This window comes from Alligator mississippiensis, chromosome 12 (assembly GCF_030867095.1).
Source record: "Alligator mississippiensis isolate rAllMis1 chromosome 12, rAllMis1, whole genome shotgun sequence".
Taxonomy (NCBI): domain Eukaryota; kingdom Metazoa; phylum Chordata; order Crocodylia; family Alligatoridae; genus Alligator; species Alligator mississippiensis.
Genome location: NC_081835.1, coordinates 20065059 through 20085444, shown reverse-complemented (window position 1 = coordinate 20085444; position 20386 = coordinate 20065059). Strand labels below are relative to the sequence as shown.

Below are 20386 nucleotides of genomic sequence, written 5' to 3'. Positions count from 1 at the left end.
GCTGGTACTACACCCGGAGCCCTGATGGGGGGTGGTGATACTGCTACATGGTTTGATGCTGGTACATAGTCCCTGTGCCATCTAGTCCCTGCTCTCCCCACACCCATGCCTGTACTCCCTGAAGCATCCATGGGCTGTGGGGTTGCGGCAGCTCCATCCACTGCACAGATCAGTCTCCAGCTTCCTCTTCTGGACCTCAACGGCTTCATTTCCCATACAGACTGGGCAAGGGGCAGGGGCAGAGCAAATTCTTCCTCCATCCCAAGGACTAAGACCCACCCTGCTGTTCCCACCTTGGCTTCCACTAACTGACCTGTCTCCTGGTCTCCAGGAAGAGACATCCTTCAGTGGCAGATACCACTCAGGCCCTTGGGTTCATCTACTCTGACCTGCATTACAGAGGCCATGGGACTTCCCTGAATGAGCACCTGCTTGGACACGGGGAGATTGTTTAGAAACATGTCCACCCCTGATTTAAAAATTGACAGTGAAACCTCAGAGAGTCTTTCATTACTTGCCCTGATGAAAATGTGCACCTCATTGCTAATCTTAACTTGTCAAACCTTAATTTCCAGCTGTTGCATCTTGTTATACTTTGGTCTGGCAGATGGCAGAGCCTGTTATCAGTGTTTGTTCCCATGTAGGTCTTTGGTGGCTGTGATAGGTGTTTATTACTTTCCTGTCAGGTCTGATTACTCTTTACTTTGATAAGCTAAGAAGAGATTGCTCCTGGAGTCTCTCCCTGCAAGTCCTGTTGTCCAGTCCTTTAATCATGTCAGGGTTCATCTCTGAACCCTCTCCAATTTTTCAACACCCTTCCTGGATTGTAGACCTAAGACCTCCTGGGAACAGCTGTCCCAGAGCCCATGAGAGAGATAATATAAGCTCCTGACTCCTCCTTGGGTGTCCCTGTTTATATGCCCAAGGATCGCATTAGCCCTTATGGCTACAGCACTGCAGTGGGAGCTCATGCTTAGGTGATGGTCCTCCATGACTCCTTTGGAGTCACTGCTCCTCAGAGTGGAGTCCCACATCCTTCAGAGCTGGTACAGGACCTTACGTTTGGCTGTACTGAAACACAGTTTTGTTGGCATCCAGCTTGTCAAGTAACCCAGATCTTTTTGTGGCAGGGCCCTGTTCTTGTTATTCTCCCTCCCCACCTCCCAGCCTTTGGGTTTCCTGCTGTGATCCCACCTTCTCTTCCATGCTGCTGATAAACCTGTGACACAGCATAGGACTGAGAGCCCCCAAGGTGGTACGTGGTGATGATTCCCCAATGATGGTTACCCTCAAGACCTGTCAGTCAGCCAACATGTTGTGCTGTTATGGTTTCTTACATGGTGAGCTAGGCAGTGCCCAGGCCAATGCCTGACAGCTGTCTCGGTGTGAGCATCATCACAGTCATGTTTATCAAGCAGACTTGTAGGGTCATCAAACCACCCCATCTAATCCAGCACAGCAGAAGCTGCTTTCACAGCCCAGGTTGATTGATAGCCATTATCTTGCACCACTTTGTTGCCTGTGGAGTCTGGCCTGGGCACTCTTCCAGGCTCAGGCTGTCATGGGGCCCTGCTGATGTCTGTGAGCAACTCCCTGTCCCTGTCTGGGTAGTACTTGGCCATGCATTTGCTACTTGGCCTGCTCTGTGGAGTAAGATAGTCCATGCATCACTGGTTACTGGGGCCTGTCCAGCTCAGCAGCCTGGCGCTCTGTCACCATGCCAGCCTACAACCTTTGCTGGCAGGATCTGGTGCCCACAGTCATCCAGTCAAATGCCAGAGATGGTGACGGTCACTGTGCCCAGCCCGCCCCACTGCCTGGCCACAACCACAGCCAGGTGACCTGAATGTCCAGCTTGCTAGCACTCTCAGCAGAGCCCTTCACAGTTGGCCAGTTTCTGCTCTGCTGACTTTGCAGGGCAACCAGTGGACACGGGGTGAAAGTCCAAGTGTTTTGTTTCTTCCACAGGAAGAGTTGAAAGTGGGGCTCCGTACCCCACACTACAACCCCCCTTTAGTTCCACGCTTTGCCAGAGGTGACTCTCCCTAGCTCCACCCCACCAAAGCAAGCTCCTTTTTAGTGCCACCCCACTGTGCCTTAGGACACTGCTGGGTGGGACAGGGGGTGAGGCTTCTTGGAGAGGACCTTGCTCACAGCCTGGCCTACCCCTTCCTGGGTCTCTTTCCAGGTTGCCTTGGGCTTGCTGCAGTTCGGCTTTGTGGTCACGTACCTCTCGGATCCACTGGTACGCGGCTACACTACTGCTGCCTCTGTCCATGTGCTGGTCTCGCAGCTCAAGTATGTCTTTGGGGTGCGCCTGGGCGAGCACTCGGGACCATTGTCACTATTCACGGTAAGTAGGGCTGGGCATGGATAGTTTGGGACAGGCAGGAGCTAGATGGTCCTTAGCTCTGTGATTGGTGATTCCCCAGAGCTCCCTGTACAGAACACTGTCACACTAGAGGCTTCTGTGTGTTGAGGTATGTGTGATAACACTGACAGAGTATGGGAGCTCCTGGAGAACCCAGGTGGGTTGATAGGAAAAATATACCACAAAAATTCCTCAGGGTTGACACTCCACATCTTGCCCAGTTTGCACTCATGTTGGCTTTCATGGGAATTTGCTTAAAGCTGAGGAGAAAGTCAGTGTGTGCTATACAAAACCCATGCTGAGCCCATAATGCTGTACATAGAGCCCATGGTCATTGACCCAGCTTTGGATCTGCCAGCAGGCTGCTGTCACCATATTAGCTATGTTAAATACCCTGCATGCAGGAAGAATCCAGTTTTGTTGCTGTTCCAGAGATCAGGGCTCCCTAACAGGGTCTGGAAATGGGATTTCCCAGCAAAGTCACCTTTCATAGCAGGATGGTAGACCAGGAGAGCTCCTGGGTTGGGCTTCCCCAGTAACTGCCCTGGTAGAGCAGCACTTGGTAACTAGGAATCTATGGGGTACAACTGGGAGGGGGCTTGCACAGGCTACTTTCCTTGACAGCACAGAGTCATGCTAGCACATAGGTTTCATTGTTATCCTTGATTGTGTTACACCTGTGCCTAGAGACCCTAGTCAGGGAGAGGCTCAGGCAGAGATAGGTGCTCTGTGCACCAGAGGAAGACATGGGCCCTGCTCGCAGAGATGTGAGCAATGGCCCCTCCTGACCTGCTACCTGGATGTAGGGAGCCATGCCACGGGGCCATGTGCGCTGCGTCACAATCTCCTCTTCCCTTTCTCCCCTAGAGCTTCATTGAGATCTGCGCGAAACTGCCCCAGACCAACGTGGGCACCCTGATCACCGCCCTTATCGCCATGTTTGTCATCTTTGTCGTGAAGATATTCAACCACAAGTTCTCCTCCAAACTCCCCATGCCCATCCCCATCGAGCTCATCACGGTAATGGGGGGACAGCACAGACCCACCTCTTTTCCCTCTCCATGGTTTTCTTTAGCCCTCTCTCCACAGGCATTTAGGACTGGAAAGGCTGCCTGTTACCATCCCCACCCTGCAGAGCACAGAGGTTTAGTTCTTTATCTCTGCCTGGGGGCTGAAGGCACCATCATTTGTTGGACTGGCTCTTCTCCTGCCAGTTCTGTGAGGCCTCCCTGCTCAGGTGGCATAACTGAAGACAGTCAGGCTTCGGCTGAGTCTAGTCACAGGCAGCTTGGTGTGTGCTGGGTCTGAGATGCCCCTGGGATGATCTCAGGAGGGCAGTAGACTTCAGGAGCCATGCTAAGGCCAGGCAGGAGACAGCTTCTCTTCCATTGGTGCCTCTAGTCTTCAGGAAGCTCCTGGAGTCAGAGTCCCTGCCTGCATGACAGACAGAGGGTCAGCAAAGCTATTGGTCCTGGAGGCACTCACTCCATTCATTGTACAGAAGAGACAGACCAATAGCCTTTCATCCCCAGGCCACTAGTTAGTACCTGACCTCAGTGGCTGGGCTTAGTGACCAGGGTGTAGTGAGTCAGTCCCCCCAGTGCAGCGCCCAAGGTCTCAGCCTTCACCCCAAAGCATATTCATGGTGGGCCCTGGCTGCCCAACCTTGACAGAGCCCTGTAGGCTGAGCTGCCCCAGACTCCTCCAGGAGCCGTGGGTGCCATCTGGGGCTCGGGCCTCAATGTCCCCCATGGATGATAGGTGATGAACCTTGTGCTCCCATCTCTCATTTTGTCTTAAGCCCCGTGCTGGTTGTGTCCTGTTGCCCCTTCACTGAGGGAGCAGCTTCTGGTCAGCCCTGCCCATGCACTATGCTTTCAGCTAGGCTGGCCCCATTTGCTTCCCCTCCACAGAGGGTCCTGAGCACATGGCTGGTGCGCTTTCCCAGGCTGGTGGGAGGCCACGTGGTAAGCACCCCCATGTGCTTTGTCTCACTCTGACCATTCCCCTTAGATCATTGTGTCTACGGGGATCTCCTATGGAGCTGACCTGACGAACAAGTATGGGATTTCCATCGTGGGTGACATCCCCAGTGGGTGAGTCAGAGGCAGGTTGGGCTCGTGCTGTTCCTCTGCATCGCCAGGGATCGAGCAGGGGCTGGCACAGCAGCCAGGCCAAGCCAGCTGTGGGAATGCCCCTTTCCAGCTCTGTTTTTCTCTTTTTGCTGCAGGTTGAACCCCCCGGTGGCCCCCAGGATTGACTACTTTGCACGGGTGGTGGGCAATGCCTTTGCCATAGCAATAGTTGGCTATGCCATCTGCATCTCCTTGGGCAAGATCTTTGCCCTGAAACATGGCTACAAGGTGGACAGCAACCAGGTAAGCACTCACCTGGCACCACCACACTCAGGCCTCTGCCCTTCCTCGTTGCCTCCCTTCACACTCTCCCCCGTTGCTTTTCCCCTCCAACCCCTCAGCCCCCATGCCCCTTGGCCTGCTCTGCTTTTGTAGTGTGGCCCCAGCTCTGCCTCTTTGCTCTTTCCTGGGCAGTGAGGGGCTGGAGGCAGTTCTGGACTCCTCTTCCCCTGGCCTGTCGTTGCAGGAGCTGATAGCTTTGGGGCTGTGCAACTTCCTGGGAGGCTTTTTCCAGTGTTTCAGTATCAGCTGCTCCATGTCGCGCAGCCTGGTTCAGGAGAGCACAGGTGGGAACAGCCAGGTAAGTGCCATGCTATCAGCACACCCCTTCACCTCATCTCCAGGTCCAGGAAGAGAAGACTTCCCTGGGGTCTCCTCTGCTGTTTTCCTGGTGTGAGCAGGTCAAGGGCTGCAGGGAGCAGTGCAGGGCAATGAGCACAACGTAGCAGTGCAGTGGGATTGCCCTTTGCTCGTGACAAGGGCTGGATGTTATGGATGCTCTGCTAGGTCCAGCCAGCAGAGATCACACAGTGGGCAGAGGGCAAGTTCTCAGAGTTGCACCCCTCACGCCCAGTGCAAAAGCATGGCCACAGCATGGGGGTGGGAATGTGAGGGAGGGTAGAAGAGGATCAGGCTGGAACAGTTGCTGGACAGCCCTGGCTTTCTCATGGGTGAATTTTTCTTCGATGCCCTCGCCCCAGAGCAGGTGGCATGGAGATTCCCACCGCTCCTCACAGGCTGCCTCTCTCCTCTCCAGGTGGCCGGTGTTATCGCCTCACTTGTCATCCTTGTAACCATTCTGAAGATTGGGGAGCTCTTCCAACAGCTGCCTAAAGTACGTCCAGTCCTAGCCCTGACTGTCCCCACCCCAGCCCTCCTGCTCCCTTGGTCTCTACAGCTAATCAGAGTCCCCAGGGCCATTTCAGCTACTGGCATCACTTAGATCAGTTCACACAGGACAGAAAAGGAACAAGTATATGTACATACACATTTAGGGATGAGCGAGTTGCCACAGTCCATCCATCCCTTTCAGCATCCTCCAGTGTCCTTCCATGCTGGAGCAGAGCAGTGGAGCCACCGCTCTAGGTTGCCACCTCAGCACTACCCAGCATTTGAAACATTACAGGCACATGGGCTAAACCACCCTGTGCCACCCTCTCCAGGTATGTGGCACCTGGACAGAGGGAAATGCTTTCCTACCGGCATTCAACTCAGAGCCTGTGGCACGAGGTTAGAGTCACCCTCCCCTTCCATCTCCTCAGCACCCTAGTGACAGGGGTTGTGTCCCAATATCCCACTAGTTACAATCCAGCTGTGGGGTGTGACTCTGGTGGGTATTTTCATGACAGCTCCACGGTCTTTCCCATTAACTTTGGCCAAGCCACTCCTAGTGGCCAAGCCCTGTGCTCTTTTCTGTATTTGCTTGGCCCCCTGGGGTCAGTTTCCACTGGAGCCAATAGGAGATTTTCCTGAGCAAAGAGGACAGAGTAAGTAAAGACCATTGGAGACCAGCTCCAGGCTGCTTAGCCCAAAGGGACACTGCAGACTCACCTGTAGTGAGGTGCAGGGTGCAACTGAGAGATGCCATAGACCAGACAATCCTTCCCAGAGCCTGAAGGCTTTCTCTGGACGGCACAGGGCTCTGAACTCCAGCCCTGGCAACACACCCAGCGCTTTGGCTGTTGCTCTCAGTGCTGCCCACATCATCTCAGGCATTGCCAGGCAAGTTGAGAAAGGCCTTTCTCCACCAGGGAAGACTCAGGAGGCTCGGCCACTGGCTGTCACAATCACTTCTGTGGTTGTGTTGCCCTGTCCTTGCTGCCATTTGCACATGTAGTGAGAGCCTTGCTGTAGGGACAGGTCTGTGCTTTCAGCTCTGCACTCAGTCATTGGTTCTGTCCCCTGCAAAAGTATCCCTGTGGTCGCCAGCCTCTGACCAGATCATTGCCTGGCCCTCAGGAAGGCCCCTCTTGGCTTGGAAACCAGCACATGGCCCAGGGCTGATCAGGCAAGCAGCATGTGGTGGTCATGGCACTGGGAGGGCTTTGAATCTTTTCTACTTACCTTCCATCCAATGTCCTGAGCCTGCCAGCTCTGCAAGGTGAAGTATTCTCCTTTTATAGAGGCCCAGAGCAGTGATTTGCTCCTGGTCTCTCAGGCTGGGTCAGGACAGAGCTGGGAACCCATGACTCTTGTGTGTTAACCTCTGGGCTGCACTTCCTTTGCCTAACCCCCCTTCCCTCAACCTGGGGACCCCGTGGGACCCTGAACACTCAGGCATGCTCAGTCTGCAGAGCCTGGGCTCCCAGCCCCGCTGTGCCTGCTCTGAGCCTTACCCCTTCTGGAATGTTTCTTGCAGGCCATCTTAGCTGCCATCATCATTGTGAACCTGAAAGGCATGTTCAAGCAGTTCACAGACCTCTCTACCCTCTGGAAGTCCAATAAAGTTGACCTGGTAAGAGGCAGAAGAGGCCTGAATGCACCTCAGGCCACTGGCCCAGTTGTTCTTGCCCTGCGGTCCCTTTGTGGTGGGCTGATGCTGCAAGGCTGAAGGCCAGACCTAAAGACCCTGATGAGCAGCATTGGCAGGAGGTCCAGCCAGCTCTGCACAGCCCTTCAGGAGTACACAAGGCCCTGCTGGGCTCAAGTGGTGGGCAGTCCTGCAGTCTGTGCTGTGGGCTGAACACAGCCCCACAGTATCAGGCAGTAATCCCCTAACAGAGCATGTGTTGGATCAACTGAGAATATGATTTGGGCCACAGAAGCCTGGCCCTGGGCTCTGAACTGATGCATGATGAAGATTGGGTTTGGAACCTCACAGCTCCATCAGGGAACCCAGGTGTGGACCCAGCTCAGGCCCATCTCTGCTTGTAGCATCCCTGGTGGGTTTTGAGCAGGGAACTCATCCTCAGAGCACTGAGGCTGCTGGTGGGTGCTCTAGCATCTTTGTGTATCAGAGGAAATGTGTGTGGGAACTGTGAAGTAGTGTCAGCTTTGGCTCTGATGGCCAGGGAGCGGTAGCTAGTGAACTTCATGCCTACATAGTCCAAGTCTGGCACCAGCTGGCTCCTTTTCCAGCACTCATATTTCACTGATCTCTTGCAGCTGATCTGGGTTATTACTTTTGTGGCCACACTCCTGCTGAACCTGGACATGGGGCTGGGGGTCTCAGTGGCTTTCTCACTGCTCACAGTCATCTTCCGCACACAGATGTAAGTAGCACGGTGACTAATGGGGCCAGGCAGGTGATGGGAGGGAACCAGCTTGGCTATAGTTGGGGTTGGTATCCACAGCTCCACAGGGCAGGAGAATTGCCATGAGTGTCAGTTGCGGGGCTCCAGGGGCTGGTTACAGCCCTGTGCTTCCACCACGATGCAGGTGACTCAGGAGCATGGGACCCAAGGACTTGGCCCATGCTCTGCTCTTCCTCATCGAGCCTGTGGCCATCCTTTGTTTGCCACCCCCTGGCTGTGATGCTGTCCCACGTCCTAAGGCTTATGAGGTGGCCTGAAGAATCTGGGAATCCCATGAGAGCTTGAGTGGCGGGTGGCAGGCTGGCCTCCATGCTCTCAGGACGCTGAAGTTAGGTGTGCCGGTGTTAACATGGGGAAGGGGGTTTGCTCTCACCTTCTCTGGGCAGAACACACTCCCACTAGATTTGGCTCAAAGCAGCCTTGTCCTGGGATTTGGGTATATTAGGAAAACCCAGTGCACACATAAACCTCAGCCTAAACATCCTTCTTGAGGGCTACCTGCAGACACTTCCTTCTCCTAGGCCCCAATTCCTTCTAGTCCAGAGAATTACACCTTGGTCCTCCCCAGGGGGAGCTAATGGGCCCCACCTGATCCTGGGGGTTACTAGCCATCTGGCATGCACTGGCAGAGTGGGCCAACAGCAGCACTGTTTCACTCTGCTCCAGGGCATCATCCTGAGGGGACATCTGCCTTGTGGGGTCCAGCCTGGAGTTATATGTCATGAAGCAAGGCAGAGTGAGCTTGCTTTAGGGCACTGGCTGAGTGCTATGGGATGCTATCATGCCCTGTGGTGGGGTCATGGGTGGAAATGGGCTGACTGAGCCTGGCATTTTGCTGAAGTAGTCTAGTTCCGGCTTGGCACTGTTTTCTTTGGGCAGCAGTGACACCTGGATCTGACTCAGAGCACTGACCTGTATCATGCTGGCACCACTACGGTTCTCACTTTGGCAAGGGGATAAAGAAACACGGTATGCAACTGTCTGCAGGGCAGTGCAACTTGTCATGAGAAAGCCCTGGCAGGTTTATCCCTCTATCAGGCCAAGCAGCAGAGGTGCTGGGATCATGTTGTCATGATAATACCTGCCTAAGAAAGGCTGCGCTCCTGAATCTGTGTGTGGAGTTTGCTCCAGCTCCTCAGTACCAGGACCTGAGGGCAAGAGGGGCCAGACCAGTCTGCAAGCAGGCTCCTATTGCCACTGGAAGGTGGCTATCCCAGATGGTTACAGAGCCACTGCTATGTACTTCAGCACAGACAAGTCAGTCCTTGGTTCTGTAGTGACAGGGATTTGTGAGGCGAGTCTTGCTCGGAGGTGAGCATGGGCAGTGCCCCAAAAAATAGCAGGCTCTGAGTGAATGGATTTCTTGGTGCCACTGATGTCACATGCCATTTTCTTCCCCACAAGTATATACAGAGGAAAGGGTATCACTTGAGCCCTCGTGGAACAGGGCATGGGGATCTGGGGGCCCAGGCCATCTGCAGCCCTGTGGCAGGACTGTATCAGGATGGCCAACCTCTCATTGCATCATCTGTGCTGCATGGCTTCACCATGAGGCTGTTGGCCATCTCACGGGGTGGTGTTCTGCATGTAGGGCCCACCACCACTCCAGAGAGACACCTGGTACCTTTGCTAATCTCCCTCCTCTGTCTCTCCTCAGGCCTCACTACTCCATCCTCGGGCAAGTTTCTGAGACAGACATCTACAGAGATGTGACTAAATATAACAAGGTAAAAGCCAATGGTAGGAGGGTTGAGGGAGTAGCTGTGAGGGACACTCCTTCGCTACTGAACAAGGCAAACCAAGATAGTGAGGGGACAAACATGCCATGAAGAGCTAGGAGCATGGGCCTTCTAGGCAGCTGAGATGGGTCAAAGGAACAGTGCCTTCTGCTCTTTTGTAATGGCTTGTGAGTGTTTGGCCCATCGTGATTGGATGCAGCTTTCCCTTCCTTCTGAGGTCAGGGACTTCTTAACAGAGTGGTGCTGAGATATTGCCAGTCCCTGAAAAGTGAGTTCCCTGCTTGAGCCTAAATGCAGAAGGTATACTGATGGGTAGGGTGGCCCTCATAGAGGGCATTCTGGTTTTCTGCTACTCTGTCCTCTATTGATATAAAACCCGATGCCTTTATGTCCTTCTCTTCAAGAGAAAAATAGAGGACATAAAGGCATCTGGTTTCATATCAATAGAGGACAGAGGACAACCTGACTGTCCTCTATGATGGCCACCCTACTGATGGGTGGATTACTGTAGGGGAAAGCAGGCTGTGAGGGAGACAAAGGCCAAAGAAGGCTTGGGAGGGGAGCTCTTCTCTGTCACAGCTGTAGCTCTTCCTCTCCTGTTGAACAGTTACAAATGTCCAACTCGGGATCCTTAAAATTCTAGTTTATTAGGCGGATTGAAACACTGTAATCATAAACCTTGGGGCTGGTCCACACATGCACACATGCACACACATACACACACACAGTAGCAGGCTACAGAGTCAGGTATACCTATCCTACAAGCGCTGGAGTCTGTCGTTGAGGCTTCTTTCAGTGTGGTGGTATCTTCCAGAAGAGGGTCGCTGGCTGGTCCTTCTGGCTGGACAGGTCTGGTCAAGTTGGAGATCAAGAGGGCGCCACTGAGGGTCACTTTTCACTGCCTTTTATCTGTCCTTGGCAGACTTTGGTGACTCCCCAGTTTTCTGGTTTGCCCAATCCAGGGGTCATTGACCCTCGTGGGACTTCCCCCCCTCGGTGGCTACTGGACAGCATCTGTCAGCCCCAGGGGTCGTCTGCATGTACGTGCAGGTTTGGGAGTCCGTTGATGAATTTAGAATAGGGCTCTGGGAGTGGTCGATCTGGAGATATTCAGCCCAAAAGTTGGTCTCTGGTGTTGATTAAGTCAGGCCAGGGCTTCTAGCCCTTGATCAGTGAGGTATAGAGATTTCCCGGTTGTTACACTGTCTTCTATTGAGTTCAGCTTCCAGGTGATAATTGCTGCCTGCTTCCATGTTACACATTCAATCACTGATTCACTCACTCTTTCAGAGGCCAGCCTGATACAGGGAAGGGCAGTTTGATTCCTGCCTTTGTTAACAATGTTACAATGAATAACTTACTAAAACACATTTAGTTGAAAGTTGAAAGGTGAGGAGTATAAAATATAAGCTACAAATGCCATGGCACACAAATAGATAAAAATAGCAAACTACAAGGGGAGATATAAAATGCACACATACACATTTTAAAATACAATTCCTTATCTTAAAGTGAAAGAGAGAGGAAGGAAGAAAAGGTAGAAAAAGAGAAACATATCCAAAGAGGGGAGAGCAAATGCAGGCAAGAGGAAAAGGGGGCTTTCTGCTACACTCCCTGATGACCCCAGAACAGCCCTTTCCCCTTTGAGGCAGAATCCCTTTCATAGTGACCTCTTTCTCTCTGTTCCCAGGCTGTGGAAATCCCTGGTGTGAAGATTTTCCGCTCTTCTGCCACAGTCTATTTTGCGAATGCTGAGCTTTATGCAGATGCCCTGAAGAAGAAGGTGAGGCAGAAGAGGGGTTGAGCTCATCTGGCCCATTTCAGGGCAAGACCACCCGCTGAGTGGTCTCTGATGCACTGGCCAGGTCATCTGGAGGTGGCTTGCTCCGTGTTAGTTGAAGGAGCATCCCAGATCTGCAGTCCTTGCCTAGATCTGCTTTAATGGTGCAGTGTACAGGCTTTCCCCCTCTCACACCCAAGGCAGCAGACCTAGGTATGTGCTGTTACCATTGTGTCCAAGCACAACGGTGGAAGAATTAACCCCCATGGCTGCAGGCTTCCTCCCACACACACACCCACCTCCGCACTTCAGAGCCTTGAGCCTCCCTGCATCCTGGTTCTTGGCTATTTCTATCTGCTCCATGCTGCCGGAAACTATGCCTTCCAAAGACTTGAGTCTGCACTGCTTATGTTCCAGCACGCCTGCTTAGCCAGCATCCAGAGCTCATGCCCCACCTCACCCACCACTAGTGGCTAATGCCACTTAAGTGGTACTAGTTACACTACTGTGTCTGAACATCTGAGTCACCAGAAAGATTCTCCTCACACTCACAGCACCCTCTGAGATGGAGGAGAGCTGAGGTACAGGCCCAGGGTCACACATGGAGTCTGCGGCAAGGCTTGGAGTTGAACCCACATCTCCTGCCTCCCAGGACAGCACATTAATTGGTCAGAAACTCCTGCTCTCTGTTTCTAAAGTGAATTGGTGTTCAAAGCTTGCCCCTCACTAGAGGCCAGAGGAAGGATGCAGAGTGAGTGAGCTCAGTTCTGTTCAGGGCCTCCCAGCAGTCCCTTGAGCTTCAGTAGCTTTCAGGTCTCATGAAGTTGTGCCTTTGCAGTGTGGCTTCGATGTTGATCGCCTCATTGAGAAGAAAAAGAAAGCCCTCAAGAAACTGAAGAAGCATCAGAAGAAAATAGAGAAGGAAAAAGAAAAGAGGGAAAAAGCAATGAAGAAAAAGGTACTTCTCTGACAAATGCCTCAGAACTGTGCTTCCTTCTGTGACTCTCCCCATTGGTATCCCTTTCTCCTTCCTTCCATCCACCTGTTCATCCCCTTGTTTCCTTGTTTCATTTTCTTCCTCATGCCTCTTTCTCTCTTTCTACTCCCTCTTCCTAGATCTATCTTGATTTCTCTCTGTCCTACTCTTCTTCTTCTCACTCCTTATCCCCTCCCTCTACATATGTCTGGTTCTCAGATGGCCCCATACTGAAAATGTCTGATTTCTTTCTCTTTGGCCCCTAATGCATGTTCCTTTGTCTTATGACTGTAACCCCTAGGTGAGGGGAGGAAATCACAGGCCCTGTCAAAGGTTACGCAGTGGGAGGCAAGTGTGGTTAATAATTAAATTAGAAAACTTTATCAGCAGTTGGTAAGTGAATCACAAGAATAACAATAAAAGGGCAAAGGATGATTGTTAACAAGGTGTATGGCTCAAGGGCAGAAGCCCAGCTGCAGGGGATTAGAAGATAATAGCCTGCCTGCCTAGGAGCACTGGGCCAGCTGATGGGAATGATTGGCTGGCCATGGAGGAAGTTAAAAGCTCCCAGAGAGATGATGCTGAGGAAGAGGAAGAAACCTGAGAAGAAAGGTACTATAGTAAAGCCCTTGCCCTTGCCCTTGCCCTTGCCCTTGCCCTTGCCCTTGCCCTTGCCCTTGCCCTTGCCCTTGCCCTTGCCCTTGCCCTTGCCCTTGCCCTTGCCCTTGCCCTTGCCCTTGCCCTTGCCCTTGCCCTTGCCCTTGCCCTTGATAGGAGAGGCAGGAGAAGATTTTGTTGATGTTTTGTTACTCTGTTTAGCTTGAAGTAGGAAAGGGGGAAGGCTGGCTCCTGGGCCAGGCTAGAGGAGTAATGACCTGCTACACATGGTGGAAAATGTTGGGCATTCTAAGTTTAACTCCAGTAATGGAGACAGGAACCCTGCTAAAATGGCTGAAGGGGCTGCAACAGCAACAACAGCAGCTGTTTCAGCACCTCCAACTCCAGCAGCAACAGTTGCAGAGGGAGCAGCAGCAGCAGCAATGGCAGGAGTCCCTAAAGCAGCATTTGGAGTCAAGATGGACTTCCACCCAAGTCGGTGAATCACTTGCGGTTCCCAGAGGATAGAGTGTAGAGTACTTGCCAAGGACCTGCAGATGATCCGAAGGCCTTCCTCACAACTTCTGAATGGGTGGCAGAGACCTATCAGTGGCCCCAGGATGTGTAGGCTATGAGGGTGGCCCCTCTGTTAACTGGGGAGGCACAGGCCCCTTACCAGGTCCTAGGAGTAGATTCAGCCTGGGATTATAAAACCCTTAAAACTGCCATACTAGACCAGCTGGGTCTCTCAGAGGAGGCCTATCACTATAAATTTCAACTGGAGACTTGGAACCAGAGTGCATGGCTTCGAGCCATGGCTTGGAAATTAAAGGACTTCTGCACCCACTGGCTAAACCCTGACTCATAGTCAGCTGTGGAAATAGTGGAACTGGTGACCCTAGAGCAGTTCTGCGCCATCCTCCAGTAGATCCTGGAAATGGATGTATTGGCACCAGGTGATCAGCTTGGAGGAAACCACCCAGAAAGTAGAGGACTTCATAGGGGCAGAGTTGGACTGCTTGGATCCCTTGGAAAGCCAGCAGGTCCCAGGACCAAGGAAGCTTGGACTGTGGAGGAAATGGGCGGGGTCTTTAAAGAGGCCTCTTGTAGGCCTCCTTCCCCTCTGAGACCCCAGCCAGGGGGAGGGGTCCTTTAGTGGCCTATCCAGAGAAAGTGGCCACCTGCGATATCTTTGCAGTCCAGGAGGAGGCAGGGAGGCTCTGATAACTTGTTTCCAATGCAAGGAGAATGGTCATTGATATTGGGGCTGCCCTCAGATGGACTGTGGATATGCCCATGCCTGTGTCTTGGAGTCGTGGTAGGAGAGCCCAGATCAAAAGGGACAAGTGGTCCCACTTAAGATGGGGGATGTCCATGTTGTAGGGTTCATAGACTTGGGCTCTAGCCAGACCTTTGTCCATGAGCAATGTGTGAAGACAGCAGACATCCTAGTCAATCAGTGTGTTTATGTCATGTATTCATGGAGATACCTGACCATACCCCATAACATGGCTCAGCTTGACCATTGTGGGACAAGAAGTTAACATGACAGCTGGTGGCCAGCCATCCAGCTTATCCAGTGGTGGTGGGATGAAAACGGGGCTTGATGGCCAAATTGTTGAGATTGGCTTGAAGAATTGATAGAAGCCAGGCTGACCCCAGTTCCACTGAGCCAGAGCTGGGGGAAATATTTCCCTTCTCTGACCCTGAACTCTTTGGATATCAGCCCAGATCACACCAAGAGCAGCAGCAGGTGAAATGGGAGGCTTTCTCAAGACAGAAGAAACACTTGAGGAACGGAATTTGGGGTTCAATGTAATCTGGACTGTCCTCCAGAGGATTCAGAGGGTCAGGATACCCCAGGAGCTCCTTGGGAGGTTGGACTGGATCAGGCTGGGGAGAAGTCTGGATTTCATTTGTGATCAAAGGGAAGACCCCGTATATGCTCCTCTTTATGACTGATTGGGTTGGGCCAATGGGGTCATAGTACATGCAAGCTTAACAGCTTAGGACTTCCATTTTGAATTATAGGGGACCTCTTGATGAGAGTGACCAAAGACAAGGCCACAGGAAACTAGCAGTCCAAACTATTAGTGCCAAAGGAGCACCACAGCCAGATTCTGAAACTAGCCCATGATGTACCATGGGGAGGCCTTTAGGGGATGGAAAAGACCCAGGATAAGAGTGCTGGCAAAGTTTTTATGGTCTGAGGTATATCAAGAAATCAAGGATACACCAAGAAATCAAGGATCATTGTGCATCATGCCCTAAAGGCCAGCTAGTTGTCCCCCCACCCATTCATAAGGCCTGACTGGTGCCTATCCCATTGGTAAGCATATCTTTGAGCAGGTTGGAGTGGACTTGGTGGGACTACTGGAGCCCAGCTCAAGAGGGTCCAAGTTCATCCTGGTCCTCGTTGACTATGCCACCTAATACCCTGAGGCTGTGGTGATCCACTTGGCTTCAGCACAACCTGTGGCCTCCGAGCTATTACAGATATTCTCCTAGGTGGGCACTCTTTGGGATGTTTTGACTGACCAGGGCACAGTCTTAATGTCCAAGTTATTGCAAAAAGTTTGGGGCTTATTGAAGGCCCATTCTGTAAAGACTTCAGTGTACCATCCTCAAACAGAGAGATTAGTCAAAAGATTTAACTGGATACTGAAGGGGATGTTGAGAAAATTTGTCTTGGAAGAGCCTCAGAATTGGGACCGGTTATTACCATACTTACTGTTCACCATTCAAGAGGTTGCACAGTCTTCCATGAGCTTTTTGCCCTTTGAATTATTGTATGGGAGGCAGCTCTGGGACATGTTAGATCTCTTACAAGGATCCTGGCAGGCTCAGGGGAAAACAACACAGAACGTAGTCCAATATGTCCTGAAGCTATGGGAAAGATCAGACCTGATGGGTGCCCTTGCAAAAGAATCTCGGGGCTGCACAGCAGGTACAGGAACAGCAATACAATAAAAATGCCCAGCACTGTGTTTATCAGCCAGGGGATAGTGTTACTACTTCTCTCCTCCTCAGAGAGTAAGTTGCTGGCTAAGTGGCAAGGCCCTTTTGAGGTCCTCTGGTGGTAAGCAAGGTAAATTATGAAGTTTGCCTCAGAGGGAAATGGTAGGGTTCACGGATATATCACGTCAACCTGCTGAAGCCTTGGAGGGCCCGAGAAGCCAATATGGTCTCTACATGTTTGCTGGGACTTGCCCTGAGGATTCTAGATCCCTTTCCAATCCAATGATTGGCCTTGTGCTAGGGGAGGCTTTGACCCCAACTCAGCAGGCTGAAGTAAAAAATCTACTGGAGGAATTTAAAGAGGTGTTTAGTGATTCCGGATAGAACTGCACTGATCAAACACCAGATTATCTTCAAGCTGGACTGTGCAAATCAGAAGGGATACTCGACTTCCAGCACAGCTGAAGGAAATATTAGAACAAGAAATTAAGAAGATGCTGGACCTAGGGCTGATAAAAGAATCTGCTAGTTAGTGGAGTGGTCCAATTGTTTTGGTGCCAAAGCTGGATCACACCATCTGATTTTTTATTTTTTTTTTTTTATTTCCATAAAGTCAACACCGTTTCAAAGTGTGATGCATATCCTATGCTCAGAATAGATAAAATGGTGGAAGGAATAAGCAACACAAAGTATATAACCACTCTGGATTTAACCAAAGGGTATTGGCAAATACCTCTGGACCCAGCATCCTGAGAAATCACATCCTTTGAAACACCTTGAGGACTCTACCACTTCCAGACTCCGTCTTTTGGTCTCCATGGGGGCCCTGTGACTTTCCAACGTCTAGTGGACAAAATACTCTGCCCACACTGGGCATATGGGTCTGCCTATCTGGACAATGTACAACACATGGGTGGAATACCTCCAGGGGGTGAGAGAGGTGCTGCAGTCAATACAAGTGACTGGCCTCACAGTCAACCCTGCTAATTCTCACCTGGCATGCATGATGACTAGATATTTAGCTTATGTACTAGGCAATGGCAAGATCAGTCTCTGAGTGGACAAAGTAAAGGCCCTGGTGGAATCTTCAGTGCCAGCAACCAAATGGCAGATAAAATCATTTTTAGGGTAAGTAAGCTACTGTTGGTGATTCATCCCACAGTTTGCTGCCATTACAGCACCACTAAGTGACCTGCTATGGAAGGGAGCACCTCAAAGGATCCAGTGGTCACCCAAGTTTGAGGCAGCATTTGGGACAGTAAAATGGCTACCATACAGTGTGCAGGTCCCGTGCAGCCCAGACTTAACAAAGGAGTGCATATTACAGGTGGATGCCTGAGAGCGAGACTTGGGGGCTGTTTTGTCCCAGAATTTGAAGATGGAGAACACCCCAGCAGGAAGCTTCTACCCCAAGAGCAAAAATATAATGTAATAGAGCAGTGTCTAGCAATTAAGTGGGCATTTGAGACCTCTTGGGGCCCACTTTCCTTTGGTGACTGATCATGCCTCTTTAACATAGCTTAATACTATGCAGGAGACCAACCCGAGGTTGATGACCTGTCCGTGCACCCTTTTGATTTTTTTCAATGTGCCACCACCCTAGGATTGCACATGTAAATGCAGACTTCTTCTTCCAAGGTGGGGACAGGGGGAGGGAAGGAGTTAAAAATGGAAGAATGTATCCTGTGCTCTACTCTTGGGAGGTGGGGATCATAACAAGGTGCATGGCTCAAGGGTAGAAGCCTGGCTGCAAAGTGTTAGAGGATAATAGCCTGCCTGCCTAGGAGCACTGGGCCAGCTGATGGGGATGATTGGCTGGCCCTGGAGGAAGTTAAAAGCTCCCAGAAAGATGATGCTGGAGAAAGGCAACAGTGCAGCATTATAGTGAAGCCCATGATGACCTGGATAGGAAAGTCAGGGGGGGATTTTGTTGATATTTTATTATTGTGTTTAGTTTGAGGTAGGAAAGGGGGAAAGCTGACTCCTGGGCCAGGCTAGAGGAGGAATGACCTACTGCAATGTTCCTAAGATTTCCATGTCTAATTTTAGTACCAGAAAAATATAACTAGAGATAGATTAGAGAGACTTTTACAGACCGTATCTGGACATGATGTGCTGGGAAGAGGCCAGCAAACATTATATGAAAAAACATGCCTCTCTAGCCTAGGGACAGAGCCAAAAAAGGACATGGGTGGCTTAAATGGGATATTGGCTGAATTACATGGCTAAATCCAAAAGTGCAATGCTGAAAACCCTGCTCAACTATCCCCTAACCCTAAACTCTGCAGGTGTCTGAGTCCCCTGAAGTGAAGGAGTTAGGCACCTGGATTTATCAGGAACTGCCCCAGCTTTGATCAACACCTCTCAATACATAATGATAGTCATAAAATCAAATAATATCTGCAGGATATTACCCTAGCCACTCAGCAGCTGGCTAAGGGTGAAATCTTTCCAGGGCAGTTTGTTCCATGACCTGTTATAGTGATTTCCACTTTCCTTTCGCTGGCTCTGGTTACTGGATCAGATGAGCCACTGGAGGAAACCAAGCTGTGTCTTTATGCTGTGTCATGTTATGTCCCAAACTGCTTTCCTGGTACTGATTGGCCTGGCTGAGGGTGATGAGTGCTGTGGGCTGCACTCAGCCCTCTATCACTTCCCTGTTGCCAACCAGCTTTGACAATAAAAGACTGTTCCCAAGATCTTGAAGGCATCTGACCCTGAAAGTGATGATTTGTGGGTGGAGACTGGGACACACATTTACTGTGTGATCTTTAAGGCCCAAAGTCCTCTCCTGCCTGTGCTCAGGGTGCCTGACATAGGCTGCGTGTCCCAGTCAGATTTTAAGCCTATTGACCACCTTGACTCACTGTACCATGCACACAAAGCCTCCTCGGCCAACTTCAAACATCTGCCAGTCTGCCTCAAACTCAGCCTGTTTCCTCCCTAGGCAGATGGGGAGTAACATGTGTCCTGGGGCTGTGCCAGACTTGAACAAGGCCAGTACCCCTCTGCTCTGGCATGTACTGGGATAACTCATGCCACCAGGTGCCAGTGTCTCTGTATGGCATCTCATTGTAAAGCCTTGCTTTTCAGCTGTGGAAGCAGATATTTTCTAGATTGCTTTGCTGCTGCTGCACTCCTGTTAGCTGAGATATTCCCCTAGGAAATTAAATGAAAGGGCCCATGCTTTCTTCCCTACAGAACCCAGACAGTGATTGCAATGGAGCTGGCATCTCAGTGATAGACATCAATGGAAGCGTGACAGAATGGGAGTCCCAAAATGGCAATCCCCTGCCAGACCATGGTGAACCCACCCTGGTGTCTCTTGGCCTCCAGAAGCCTGAGCTCCACACTGTCATACTGGACTTCAGCTCTGCCAACTTTGTGGACTACGTCTGCATCAAGATCCTAAAGAACGTAAGAGCCAGGCAGGGAAGCAGGGAAAGGGGAGGGCTCCCACAAAGGACACACTTCTGAACTGTGACTTCTGCAGAGTTCTGGAGAATGAGAGCTTTGTTACATTCTGGGCTGGGTGAAAAGTGCTTGCCTCAGCAATTTCCCTGTCCCCTTCATAAAAGACTTGCCAGAGCCTGGCTCCAACTTTCAACATACCACAGCCATCCCCATCCCCACCCAGGGAGCCAATCCTGTCATTCATCATCCCTCTCTCTGAGTCATTTCCATCTGTAACAAAAGGAAGTGGGATTTCCAGTTTACACACCTGCTCCCTTGCACTGCCATTTTAATGGCTTACCCAGAGCTGCTGTTGTCACCTGGGCATGAGCAGGGCTGGATTAACCTTTAGTGGGCCCTAGGCAAACAAACTTATGGGCCCCTACTTAATACTGTATATTTATATTACTTTTTTCACTCAATAATTATAATATGTAAAATAAGCACAGCTGGGCCCCTTCTTCACTTAGGGCCCTAGGCATGTGCCTAGTTTGCCTATGCATCAGTCCGGCCGTGGGCCTGAGGCTGGAATGGATCTTTCATGTCCAGCTGCTCTTTAACCCACTGGGCATCTGCTAGAGATGACAAGCTATTCCAGTGGCATCAAAGAGCAGGTGGCACAAAAGGGCCAAGGGGATATCTGGGGTGGGCAACTGGCAGTCACTTTGTGTTCTATGCCATCCTGTTGACAAGGTGGCTGTGGGGCATGTGGCACAGCCTTGGCCATCCGCTGTGAGTCTTAACTCTCCTCTTTACTTGGTGTCCTTTGCAGTTATTCCGGGATTTCCACGAGATCGAAATCGATGTATTGCTCGTTGGCTGTCATGGTAAGAAGGCTGCAGAG

The 20386-nt window shown here is 51.2% G+C and overlaps 1 protein-coding gene across 1 annotated transcript in view; it reads left to right on the top strand.

Moving 5' to 3' along the window:
- The window catches only part of CELSR3 (cadherin EGF LAG seven-pass G-type receptor 3), a 103752-nt gene that overhangs the window by 80792 nt on the left and 2574 nt on the right, over positions 1-20386 (top strand). The window contains exons 42-54 of the mRNA XM_059715998.1: positions 2189-2353; positions 3239-3391; positions 4385-4467; positions 4602-4749; positions 4973-5086; positions 5543-5620; positions 7145-7240; positions 7891-7997; positions 9697-9766; positions 11469-11561; positions 12397-12516; positions 19291-19506; positions 20315-20369. Coding sequence (XP_059571981.1) covers positions 2189-2353; positions 3239-3391; positions 4385-4467; positions 4602-4749; positions 4973-5086; positions 5543-5620; positions 7145-7240; positions 7891-7997; positions 9697-9766; positions 11469-11561; positions 12397-12516; positions 19291-19506; positions 20315-20369 — 1498 coding nt within the window. The remainder of the gene's footprint in view (positions 1-2188; positions 2354-3238; positions 3392-4384; positions 4468-4601; positions 4750-4972; positions 5087-5542; positions 5621-7144; positions 7241-7890; positions 7998-9696; positions 9767-11468; positions 11562-12396; positions 12517-19290; positions 19507-20314; positions 20370-20386) is intronic.